Source organism: Thalassophryne amazonica, chromosome 1 (assembly GCF_902500255.1).
Source record: "Thalassophryne amazonica chromosome 1, fThaAma1.1, whole genome shotgun sequence".
NCBI classification, from domain to species: Eukaryota; Metazoa; Chordata; class Actinopteri; order Batrachoidiformes; family Batrachoididae; genus Thalassophryne; species Thalassophryne amazonica.
The window spans coordinates 23220346-23233829 of record NC_047103.1 but is presented as its reverse complement, the minus strand read 5'-3'; the positions used below and the strand labels follow the sequence as shown (position 1 = coordinate 23233829).

Genomic DNA, 13484 nt, shown 5'->3' with positions numbered 1-13484 from the left:
AGGATAAACACGTAATAATACATACATTAACTTAAAATCACAGAACAAAGCAACAGAGAGTGAGCCTTTTTATCTGTGACCTGCCGAGGTCCGCTGACAGAGGTGGGCGTGTGCCCCTGCGACATGCAGCTGTTAAAATATCTATGCTCGCAAGTCATAGCTGGGGAACACCTGTACTGGCTTGTAAGATATTAAGTCATATAACTACAGCGTGAAGCGCGGTCATCGGCATGCTGTCCTCACATGGAAATAAATTAAAACATATACTGCTTCAGCTGACCACTGCATCAGCACACCACAATGCTGCTGAATATTGTACCATGCAGGAAATCACCCCACGGGACGCCCTCGTGAGGCGCGTATCACTTCGGGATTTCCCCCCATTGTAATAATTAAAACACAGATCACATTTGCAGCGCATCACTGCGCGTTGGGCAACGCCATGTCGGCTGCATGTCTTCATGATGCGGGAGCTGGCTCTTCATGACACGAGAGCCAGCTGGCTCGAGCACATCAGGTAATTAATGTAAAACATAAAAGGGAGAACAGTAATCCACGTCATTTCATTACTCCCTGGTGTGCATCTAGGCGGAGACTAAATCCGCTTTTTATAACAGGAAATAAGTATTATAAATTGTGGTGTTTTATTTTTTCCTCCGCTGCTGTGTGCGCGACTTTCCACCTGCACGCACTGTGTTCTTGCGTGCGAACACGAGCGTGCACAAAACCATCGCCATGGTACCATGCACGCCTGTCCGACTCTGCGTCCCTCCCGAAAGCAGGTGGAATGTTTCATAGTTCCTCATTTTGTTTTTGGTTCGCGGATCTTCTTCCGTTTTCTGCACCTTTCGTGTTATATGTGAAGGGGCCCTAAGACCTTAACTTCATTCATTTGTTTGATTTTATCTTATGATTGTTATTTTTACTCATGTTTTATGTCTTTTAATTATTATAATTGTATTTTGTTTACAATTGTATGTGAATTATGTCTTTTATGACATTTTTTATTTATTCTTCTGTACAGCACTTTGGCTGACTGTGGTTTTAAAGCGCTTAACAAATTTGGTTGGTAATGTATTTCAAACTGATGAGTGCACATCCAATCATCAGTTTCAGTCATTTTCATTAAATGCATTTTAAATTTTAGTTTGTGTTCAGTGTTTTTGAGTTTCTGTTCTTTAACCGTCATTGTCAGCCATGATGTGGGCTTTTATGAACATTTTGTAGATTTTTTTGTCTCATGAATAAAATGAATTACAATTGTGTCTAATGAGGCAGGGCAGCTTTCCTAGTGAGAGGGTCCCTGGTTCAGTGTCACCTGTGCCCCATTCTTCTTGTACATCTGGAGTTGCATAAAGAAGGGCATCTAGTGTAACACTTGTCCAAATCGACATGCGGCTCCATACGAGAGCCAGTGTGCCGATGCAAAACAAGACAAAAGAAATCTCTCTCATGATGTCATAAAGCAAGAATGGTTAAGAGATGACTCAGAGGAAAAACTTGCTGCAAGTAGATCCACCTTATACCTTTTTTTTCCCTGAACCGATCATGATATCCTCACAGTATTTTGTCAAAGGACTTGCATTACATTTTGAGCTGCATAAACAACACCCCACCCCCACCTCCTCCCCCCAATGTCAGAATAATTAACTCCTTGATCTCCACCACATTTTAATGGGTTGGTTTTCTTACATTATCATAGCTGCCAAGTGATGATGAAGCATAACCTCCTCTGCAAAGTTGAGAATGGTAAAATATTCGATGCATTTGCTGTTTAGGAGCCAGTTGGTATTTTGCTGTTCCATCCTTATTGTGAAGGATTTGTGCATTTTTAACACTTTGATAGATGCTGACTTCGCTTAACTATTCTGTCTTGTGCTTTAAGTTTGCATTCAGAATTCTGAGAATGTGCAGATTTATGAAATCTGCATCAGGAAGTGACGTTGCAGATCTGCTTAAACATTTTGTCACATCATGTGGCTGTTGTCTGTTAGAAACAGAAAATCCTAGACCTTGCATCATTGTCATTCTTTGCTCTGCTGTCTCGCCAGCGTCCTGGCATGCCGTCTGGAGCGAGGATGCCCCACCAGGGAGCTCCCATGGGTCCCCCCGGCCCACCGTATGGAGGGAGCCCAGCGGTGCGGCCTGGTCTTTCCACCCCGGTGATGGAACCTAGCCGTAAGAGACCTGCCCCCTCCCAACAGGTCCAACAGCAGCAGCAGCAGCAGCAACAACAACAGCAGCAGCAGCAGGCCGTCCAGAACCGGGCCAGAAAGTGAGTCTGCCTTATTCTGCCTCCCTACATCCTGCATGGTGTGAACTAATCCTTATGTGTCTACCTTTGGCTTTGGCTACTCACATTCATCCCAACAGGTGTGGCTGAACAAAAGAATTAGAGTTTTCTTAATTTCCAGTCCTTCAGAATTTATCATTAAAGTAGGAACAGATCAGAGAGATACAAAAGAATAAAATTGATTAAAATGCCATATTTTCTGGATTACAAATTGCAGTTTTTGTTTTTTAATTACCGTATTCGTCAGTCAGAGGGCCCAGGATCAAGCATCAGCTCAGCCCTTTTTTTGAAGAAAGCTGGATAAATGGCCACCGAAAATTAAAATAGATTACAAGGAACCAAAGGTGGGACAAAGTCACTGTCAAGTCATTCTCAAGTCATCAGTCTGCAAGTCCCAAGTCAAGGTCAGGTTTATTTATAAAGCACATTTACAAACAGTCAACACTGCCCCAAAGTGCTGTACAATAAAAGGAATTAAAATTATATCAAGTTAAATACAAAAACAAAATAAATCAACAAAACAGACAAAAATGTGGCAGTGTTCAGCTCATCTTGTATTAAAAGCCAGTGCAAAAAGATATGTCTTTAAAAGAGTTTTAAAAGAGTCAATTGAAGGAGCCAGTAGGACATTCAATGGCAGAGAGTTCCAGAGCTTAGGCCCCGCAACAGCAAAGGCTCTGTCTCCCCTGGTCCTTAGCTTAGATTTGGGACAGACCAATAAACTCTGGTCCGCGGAGCGCAGAGCTCTTCCTGGAGTGTGCAATGACAACATATCAGATAAATAAAATGGGGCTTGACCGTGAATTGATTTAAAAACAAGCAACAAAATCTTAAAATCAATTCTAAAAGCAACAGGCACCAGTGCAGTGAAGCTAAAACAGGAGAAATGTGTTGGTGCCGTTTGGCTCCAGTGAGCAGACGTGCAGCTGCATTTTGCACCATCTGGAGACGATGCAGAGACGACTGATTAAGACCAACATACAAAGAATTGCAGTAATCTAAACGAGACGTGATCAAGGCATGCACAACCTGTTCCAGCTGATTTGGGGGCAGGTAACGCTTGATTTTACTTAAAAGTCTAAGCTGGAAGAAACTTGTTTTGACCACTGTGTTGATCTGCTTCTCGAAGTCAAGTCTCAAGTCAGCTTGTAAACAATTGTTCATTTTGACTTGAGACTTGACTTGGGACTTGCTGATTTATGACTTGCAAGCAGTGGTGGGCACAGCTAACCAAAAAATTTGCTTCGATAACAGATAATCAGCTAACTGAAAAGTTATCTTTTATAAAGCTAAACCGATAAACCGCCCAAAAATTTATCAGAAGCTACAGATAACCGATAACTTCCAGTATTGTCTCCGGTACACTTGCAACTACTAACAAGCTGATTTTGAGTTTTAACACCACAATCACTTCTGGTAGCATCAAAGGTGACTACAGACCCAAACAATCAGTCAGCACTTCTATCTTTGAGCACTCTGCCCACTGCTGGAAGCTCCGGTTTATTACATGGCTTCCAGCAGCGAAGCAGTTGAGAGGAGCAGCAAAGCTCAACTCTCTACTCAATAACAGCGTTGCCGTGAGGTGGAGGTCTTGGAAAATAAAGCAGTACTGACTTATGGTTTGGTTTATAAATAAAATTAATACTGATAGAATAACTCCATTAATGTCAATTCTGTCATTTGTACAAAGTTAAAATACAACATATATCTTTTAATGTTGAATAATGCATTAATTCTGAAGTTTTGTAACAAACAAAGACAGATGGCAAAGGATTATGGGTAAAATGTGCCTCCAATAACAATGAATGGTTGACTCATTCATTCTATGTAAACCAGGTGTGCCGTGTGTTGGTGTGTACAGATAAATGTGCTTTTGTAAAATATGCCATTTTTTTATTTGTAATAAAAAAAGGGCATTTTCCAAAAAAAAAAAGCCAAGTTGTAATTAGATAACCGTCTGATATAACCGGTCTCAAAATAAATAGAACACTACTGGCCAGTAGATGGCAGTAGAGACTGTGAAAACTTGCCAAAACAAAATTCCAGATAATCCGTGTCTGCTACGTTTAAGATGCATGGAATTTAATAAACGCAAACTGAATTTCAGACATGTTATATATATATATTACTCTGGAACAAAGACGACAGAGAGTGTTTGTCATAAACAGCCTCAAATAGCAAACAGGAATTGTTTGTAGTGATTCCATTTGAAAATAATGGAGCAACCTGAGCTGCTACTGACATTTTTACATAAAACAAACACAATAACAACATCTATAAACCCAGAGAATATATTACGAGAGTTTTAGGCACAATATAAAAGAGTTTAATGCTGTTGTCCATGTTGAGCCTGATCAGAGCGTCTCAAATGCATTTCTTCTGTCATGAATGTACTGAGGTACCCATGATGCACCTTGTCACAGCATGTCCACACTAAAACCTTTAAAATTAGTGCATTACTTTAAAACTAAAACATATATCTGATATTTTCACTTTATAAAACTTCAAACGTGACGTTAATTTAAATAACTTGTCCGAAATTAGTTTGGTTAAAATTTTAACCATAAGTTAAAACTGTATGACTCTGGATGACTTGGGTGATACTGCCACCGTGTCAGTATGGGGTCAAAAGAAATGCGCCTTTTTTTTCTTTTTTGTGACCATGTCTCCTTTGCCTGCAGAGGATAGAGCGGTTTCTTCTAGAACCAGCTCTCCTCTGTTTATGGAGGATAGAACTGCGCATCTACTACAAAACATTTAACAGGTAGGTGCTCAACTGATTTTAGATTTCATAGATGTTTGTAACTATTCAGCTTTGTTTGCCATGTTTGCAAAAATATGTTAGCGGTCTAAAAATTATCGGACCAAAACTTATCGGAAGATAATTAGTCCGATGATGGTTTTCAGAGTTATCTGAAAAGCTAATCCGATAATGAAAATCTTTGATAATTAGCGGTTAGTGGATTAGCGGAACTGTGCCCACCACTGCTTGCAAGTGATTGATCGTGACTTTGTCTCACCTCTGCAAGGAACACATTTATCTAATGAGAAAAGGACAGAAAACAAACATAAACAGGTGAGTTATTTGTGATTTATTTTGTATTTGTAATGAAATCAGACATTTTACTGAAATGGGCATTATGACGAACATAATTTTGGTCATGCTCGTGCATCAGCCCATGCCCTCTTCAGGCAGAATTTCATGTGGAGAGCCCTGGACGCTACGACAAGCAAATACGGTAGTTTGAAACTCTTGCGACTTATTCTCCGATGTGACTTATATCCAGAAAAATCACACGTTATTTGTTATGTTGCTATTAATAATAACTTTATATAGGGCTTTCTCAGGAATCAGTGCACTAAACAAAAGAAATGCCCAAAATAGAAGTACAGTACAACAGTGCCTCAAAATCCCACATTAAAGACCTGACCATTTTTTTTATTGTACTGTTTCCGATGCTGTGGGATCAGTGTTCATCTGCATCAAATAATATTCTATATGCTGTCAATCAAATGTGTATTTGTCCATCTTGCTTAGTTCTTATGTTAAGTAACAGCACATGCTGTGGTGTGCACGTCCTGCTGAGTTTCTTTATACTCTGGAATGTACACTAATCTTTAAAGCTGTACGGCCTTTCAAAATTTACTTTCTACTGAAATCCAAGCATTATAGTATCGGTTTATTTTTAACCTTGTTGCAAAATTACAGCTTATTTTAAAGACGACAACGTACTTACCTGGGGATGGTTCCATAAAAATATTTTCTTTCCCTTTTAACACTGTCAGCAGGAGGTCATGCATGTGTCCGTACATGTGGTTTTGTAATTACCATTTTACATCTATAAAATGTCTTGTAAATCACTTCATTGGTATTATTTGGTTACAAAAATAACACTTTTATATATGGAAGTGTTTATTTCTTAATATCTTTTACAAAATATATGAGAAACAAATAAGTCATTTTGGACCATTGTCCATGATGCTGGATTATTTTATTTGAGGGAGCAGCCAACAGACATCACTATTCATCTCTACGCTGATTGGCTGCTGCCATGTGCTTCCCAGCATCCTTTGCACAACTCTGCAGAAGCCCCCACGTGATCTATGACGTCTCTATCATAGACTGTTATCAGGCTCAGAGACGCACTCATGTTGGACACAAATGCAGGACTCACACTCAGGTGGTCGGCATTCAGAGTTCTTTTACTGGACTGACATGCGTAGTTTGGTACACAAAAACACAGTCAGAGAGCAGCAACAGTAACCAAAGCATCGGGCGAAACGCGGAGACCAAAAAACAGGCAGGGAATTTCAAAAACACGCTAAGGCAGTCAGGACACAAAAACTCAGAGGACAACCTGGAAGCGAAGGCACAAGGCACAATGATCTGCCGAAATAGAAGGAAGGGAGATTTAAATAAAGCAAGTGATCAGCTGGTGATGCAGAACAGGTGCGGGCAAGCAGGGCGGGGGAAAAAACTGAAGTGGCACACCCACCACCAAGCACCCAGGTGACACAGAACGCAGACACAAAACCCCAAGCAGAAAAAAATAACAGAAAAGACATAAAGCAAAAGCAACAATAATACAAATCAAGACCACAGAAATACCAGTCTGACAACTGTATGGGCCGTGACCATAAGTAGTTCAAGGCCGTCTGTTCTTTTGAAATTGTCCCCTTCAGGGGAAATATTGATAAATGTTTTCCAGACAGTCCCAATTTTGATCGTATTGGCAATGTTATACAACCCCTGGCAAAAATTATGGAATCACCGGCCTCGGAGGATGTTCATTCAGTTGTTTAATTTTGTAGAAAAAAAGCAGATCACAGACATGACAAAACTAAAGTCATTTCAAATGGCAACTTCCTGGCTTTAAGAAACACTGTAAGAAATCAGAAAAAAAAAAAATTGTGGCAGTCAGTAACGGTTACTTTTTTAGACCAAGCAGAGGGAAAAAAATATGGAATCACTCAGTTCTGAGGAAAAAATTATGGAATCATGAAAAACAAAAGAATGCTCCAACACATCACTAGTATTTTGTTGCACCACCTCTGGCTTTTATAACAGCTTGCAGTCTCTGAGGCATGGACTTAATGAGTGACAAACAGTACTCTTCATCAATCTGGCTCCAACTTTCTCTCATTGCTGTTGCCAGATCAGCTTTGCAGGTTGGAGCCTTGTCATGGACCATTTTCTTCAACTTCCACCAAAGATTTTCAATTGGATTAAGATCCGGACTATTTGCAGGCCATGACATTGACCCTATGTGTCTTTTTGCAAGGAATGTTTTCACAGTTTTTGCTCTATGGCAAGATGCATTATCATCTTGAAAAATGATTTCATCATCCCCAAACATCCTTTCAATTGATTGGATAAGAAAAGTGTCCAAAATATCAACGTAAACTTGTGCATTTATTGATGATATAATGACGGCCATCTCCCCAGTGCCTTTACCTGACATGCAGCCCCATATCATCAATGACTGTGGAAATTTACATGTTCTCTTCAGGCAGTCATCTTTATAAATCTCATTGGAACGGCACCAAACAAACGTTCCAGCATCATCACCTTGCCCAATGCAGATTCGAGATTCATCACTGAATATGACTTTCATCCAGTCATCCACAGTCCACGATTGCTTTTCCTTAGCCCATTGTAACCTTGTTTTTTTCTGTTTAGGTGTTAATGATGGCTTTCGTTTAGCTTTTCTGTATGTAAATCCCATTTCCTTTAGGCGGTTTCTTACAGTTCGGTCACAGACGTTGACTCGAGTTTCCTCCCATTCGTTCCTCATTTGTTTTGTTGTGCATTTTTGGTTTTTGAGACATATTGCTTTAAGTTTTCTGTCTTGACGCTTTGATGTCTTCCTTGGTCTACCAGTATGTTTGCATTTAACAACCTTCCCATGTTGTTTGTATTTGGTCCAGAGTTTGGACACAGCTGACTGTGAACAACCAACATCTTTTGCAACATTGCGTGATGATTTACCCTCTTTTAAGAGTTTGATAATCCTCTCCTTTGTTTCAATTGACATCTCTCGTGTTGGAGCCATGATTCATGTCAGTCCACTTGGTGCAACAGCTCTCCAAGGTGTGATCACTCCGTTTTAGATGCAGACTAACGAGCAGATCTGATTTGATGCAGGTGTTAGTTTTGGGGATGAAAATTTACAGGGTGATTCCATAATTTATTCGTCAGAATTGAGTGATTCCATATTTTTTCCCTCTGCTTGGTCTAAAAAAGTAACCGTTACTGACTGCCACAATTTTTTTTCCTGATTTCTTATAGTGTTTCTTAAAGCCAGAAAGTTGCCATTTGAAATAACTTTAGTTTTGTGTCATGTCTGTGATCTGCTTTTTTTTCTACAAAATTAAACGACTGAATGAACATCCTCCGAGGCCGGTGATTCCATAATTTTTGCCAGGGGTTGTATTATGAATCCCCTATTTAAAGGCTAATAAATAAAATTATAATGGTGTAAAAAATGTTATTAATTAAAGCTTGAAAATTTGAAAAGCTGCACAGATTTAACTAAGATTATTCTTTTCATCGCTCAACAGATAATTTTGATGTGATGGTCCATTAAATTTATAAACTTTACTCATGAAAATGTAAATACTGAATTGCTGAACAGTCAGTCAAAAGGGTTATACATTGGGGTCAAAGGCCAAATATGAATTTTGGTTAGATTCAAGAAAAAATGTTGAGTTGGAGTAACTACAGTGTTGGGATCTATGAGTAATTTAATCACAAAATCTGTCTACCCTCATCGGTTGCTGAGATATTAGTGGTAGCTGAATTCAGCTGTTTTTGACTGTTACCATAGTAACAGTTCAGTCCAGTTCTGTTGGAGCTGACAGAAACTTGTCTTGCAAATAATTTGACACTAAAATTAACACCACCGGCTCCTGAGACATGGCATCACATCCACAGATCATTGTACAGGCAGGAGGGAATCTAGTGCACTATGGGTAATATATATATTTTGTATCAGTATGCAGCTCGTGGGGGGGGGAACATTGCAGGGTCTGTAAATTCTTATTATATTCTCAACATGCTGCAGGCATGTAAACTTCCTACATGTTTTGTAAAATGGATATTTCGGGATTGTGGACTGTTGGTTGGATAAACATGTTAAGAAGATGTTGGAATTGTGAAATTAGTTGCAGCCGAACGCTGCAAGACAGCTGCGTCTTTTCAAAATTGGCTCTCAAAAATCACACACAGACCTGAAACTAACCTTCGTGCTTTTGCTTTATTTTCAGCTTTTCTTTTCATTTTCAAGTTTGCATATTGATGTGCTCCCTCTTCCTACTCCACATTCTGCACCGCTGGCCTCGCTCACTGTTCTGTGCATCAACTTTGAGCACTGAGCGAGGCCATTCTCGGCTGCTGCCATCCGCCGTTCTTCACGCCTGACTTTGTCGTGTTTGTGTGGCTTCCATGCAGATCGACCTGCAGGAGCTGCTGATTTTAAAAGCTTCATCTTATCGTGACACAGGTCGGAGCATCGATGTCCTGGTGTGCATGAGGAGATGCGTGTGGCGGGTGGGTCTATCAGAAAGACGATCGATATGCACACTCGGTGGACTTGTGTGTCTCTCGCTTTCATTCTCTTGAGTATCTGCAGGACAATTGATCCACTTACAATTAAGCAGGCTTGTTGAACAGGTCGGGGGGAAGTGTTGCCCTGCATCGGGCCTCAACCCCCAGAGCAGCCGGCTGTGGAGGGTCTGATCAATGCTTCAATGTGAACCATCCAGGTGTCTCGCCATCTCTCTCTTTCACTCTTTGTCACTTGGTGACTGCGTTTGTCTGCAGTCCGAGCTGGACGGAGGATATGCCTCATGTCAGCTGATGGCGGGATAGCTGCGTTTTCAGCATTTTTGAGAACCTGCGGTCCCGTGCCACAGAGGAAATTTTACCTTTATGGCGCGAAAAAGACGACTTTAGTCTTGTTTGCCAAAACTATGCAGTATTACCACTTGGCAACCATGCATATGTTTTTTTTTTTGTTTTGTTTTTTTTTTTGTTTTTTAAGTGGAGGGGTTTACATTATTTCATCATAAACTGATGCACATGCCCTATCTGGTAATACTGACCAAAACAAAAACATCTGCATGAACGCATAACGGGTTTTTTGTTGGCCCACCAACTGCCAAGTTCTAAGAAAATCAGGCCTTAACTTTCTGAATAACCCTGGTATCAAGCTGACACAGGTGATTTATTTAAAAGAAAAGGCAGAGCTTCACAACACACTTGGATTTAAATATAATGCATTGCATGAGTATTCACCACTACATTGAGATTTATTCAGTCAAATCTCAGATTTGTCAGAGGTTTTCCTCCAGGATTTTAGCGTACGTTGCTGCCTTTATGTTACCTGTTATCATAAGAAGCCTCTCACAGCACACAGCAGAGAAGTATCCCTGCAGCACTGCCTCGGTTCACCATTAGGATAGAGTGTGTATGATGATGTCAGTCTCATGTCCGGTATGTTTCAATTTGGGCTTATCAGACTACAGACGGAAACTGTAGCAAAGTCTTGCACATCCATAAATCCACATTAGGATGAGTGATGGATTACTAAGATATAAGAAGTAAGTCCTATATAGGCCCTGGGGCTTGTTGGTGCCATTGCTTATCTTATCTTCTGTAACGTGAATCAAATGAGAGTCCACAAGTCCCCCTGGGTGGGACATCAGTCTGACATAGGTTACTTCCTCGGCCAAGGCTAGTACCCATTTTTACTGCTGGGTGGACTGAGACGATGCAGATTAAGTGTGTTGTCCAAGGACACAGACAGGTAGTGTGAGTGGGGTTCAAACCCAGGTCTACATATTGGCAGGCCAGCTCTTTATCCACTCAGCTAAGCCTTTCAACCTTGCTCAGGCCCACCTTCAAGTGTCCAGTCTGATGGGGAATCAAACCTCAGCGATCCTCTGATCACGTGTCTGTCTTTCTTGGGGCCTCATTTATCAAGCAACAGATTTGTGCTTAAACCGTGTGTATGAACATTTCTACTCGAAGTGTGGAATTTATCGACTTGTACTGAGATTTAGAAATGTGTGCATAAATCTCTGATCATATGTATGCACAGCAGAGGGACTGCAGCTAGAAAGCTTTGCTGCCATCAAAACATGGAACTTGATATTTTCTTTATTTCTGAGAATTAACAAGGATATAATTCTTAATTATGTTGAGCTGGAAACAGTCGTGTTGTCTCACTGGTGTCAAAACCTGCAAAGGACACCTGTATGAACTAAACAAGCAGCTTTTGACTTCACTGTTTAAATTTTAAAAAAGTTATAAAGACCTTTAACCAGCCACAAGCACTTGGTGTTCTGCCTGTTACTACAAGGCATGAACCAAACAGTTTCCCAACTTGGATCTTAATCCTACATTTAATATTTCCTCAGTGCAGAGCTGGACGAGATGTGCCCTACCTGCTGTACAAGCATAAACCAAATAGTGTCTCTTCTGCAATTTTACATTAATTCTTAGCCCATGTCTTTTTCTCTGCTAAAATATTTTGTGGATAGTTTTCATCTTAATAAAGAGAGCAGTGTACTGATGTAACAGGAGCACATTCTGGGACAAGTGGAATGATAAATAATTGCCCACTTAATTCAGTTAATTGGAAAGTTTTATGCTACTTCTTGTAGTGAGTGTGTTCAAGTTTTTTTAAGCCTTTTAAAAGTGTGTCCATAAATGAATTAGATGTCTAAATGTCGCTGTATCGGACCGTCGTGTTGAAGAGAGAGCTGAGTAGGGGGGCAAAGCTCACGATTTACCGATCGATCTACGTTCCAATCCTCACCTATGGTCATGAGATTTGGCTCATGACCGAAAGAACGAGATCACGAGTACAAGCGGCCGAGATGAGTTTCCTCTGCAGGGTGGCTGGGTGCTCCCTTAGAGATAGGGTGAGGAGCTCGGTCACTCGGGAGGTGCTCGGAGTCGAGCCGCTGCTCCTCCACGTCGAAAGGAGTCACTTGAGGTGGCTCGGGCATCTTTTCTGGATGCCCCCTGGACGCCTCGCTGGAGAGGTGTTCCAGGCACGTCCCACTGGGAGGATGCCTCGGGGAAGACTCAGGACACGCTGTGGAGGGACTACATCTCTCAGCTGGCTTGGGAATATCTTGGGGTTCCCCCAGAGGAGCTGAGGGAGGTGTGTGTGGATCGGGAGGTCTGGGCGGCTTTGCTTGAGCTGCTGCCCCGCGACCCGACTCCGGATAAAGCGGAAGAAAATGGATGGATGGATGTCTAAATTAAGAAATGACCTGACACCATGAATGCAGATGGTGGGATGGTCCTGGTCGACAGTCTGACTCCACCTAATGGCACATTGATTTTTATTTATTTTTCATATTTTTCATCTCGATGCCATGAGAGACACAAGCACCTTGATCCTGGTGAGAAACACGAGCAACGAACAGATGTGCCCCTACCATATATGGTGAACTGAGGGCGTTTCTAAATGCAAATTCGCTGGGGGGCACCAGAGTTCTTCAGGGGAGCCCGAGGGATGGCTATCATGAACCGGTTCTTGTTGAGAATTGTTAAGAAATGATTCGACCCACCGACATCATTAGCATTTTTGCTTAACCATTCCCTTATCGGTCCTTCAGAGCAGCCGTTGTTTTTGAGGGTGTTTTATCCGGAAAATGATCACTTCTTTATGCTGATTACAGACCCTGCAGCGGGTCTGTAATCAGCGGGTCTCAAAGCTATTTAAAAATGTCAATCGTGAGTCACTTTTGTGTGGATTAAAGTCACTAACTGGAACTCTTGTCTTGTTGCAGACAATAAACGAGAATTCTCCTCTGTTCCGTTGGCACAGCTCCAAATGCTGCGCCGCTGTCTGCCGAGACAGGGTCCGGTCAGAATTAATAACTTCAAAGCGAATCACCGTTTTAAATCAAATGACACCTCTTTCCAAAATGCAGGCAACATACTAAAACGTTTTTTCCTACCAAAATGACACGTCCTGTGTTCTTTATTCTTATACAGCCGACTATGCTGCAAGAGCTCAGCTCAGAGGTATGGAGTTAGATTTGTGCCATTAATGTCGGAAAGGAAATGCTTTTGAGAAAAACTACAGATTTTATTTTTATTTATGTCCAGAGATGAAGGATCCAGTGACCAATTTCATATTTATTTACTTTAACACTCAATAAAATGATGTTG

At 41.0% G+C, this 13484-nt stretch overlaps 1 protein-coding gene across 6 annotated transcripts in view; it reads left to right on the top strand.

Annotated features, from left to right (window-relative positions):
- Positions 1 to 13484, top strand: part of LOC117507349 (SWI/SNF-related matrix-associated actin-dependent regulator of chromatin subfamily D member 3) — a 103608-nt gene that overhangs the window by 53409 nt on the left and 36715 nt on the right. For all 6 annotated transcript variants that reach the window (XM_034167216.1, XM_034167207.1, XM_034167199.1 and 3 more), the window contains exon 2: positions 2052 to 2275. In XM_034167216.1, coding sequence (XP_034023107.1) covers positions 2052 to 2275 — 224 coding nt within the window. The remainder of the gene's footprint in view (positions 1 to 2051; positions 2276 to 13484) is intronic.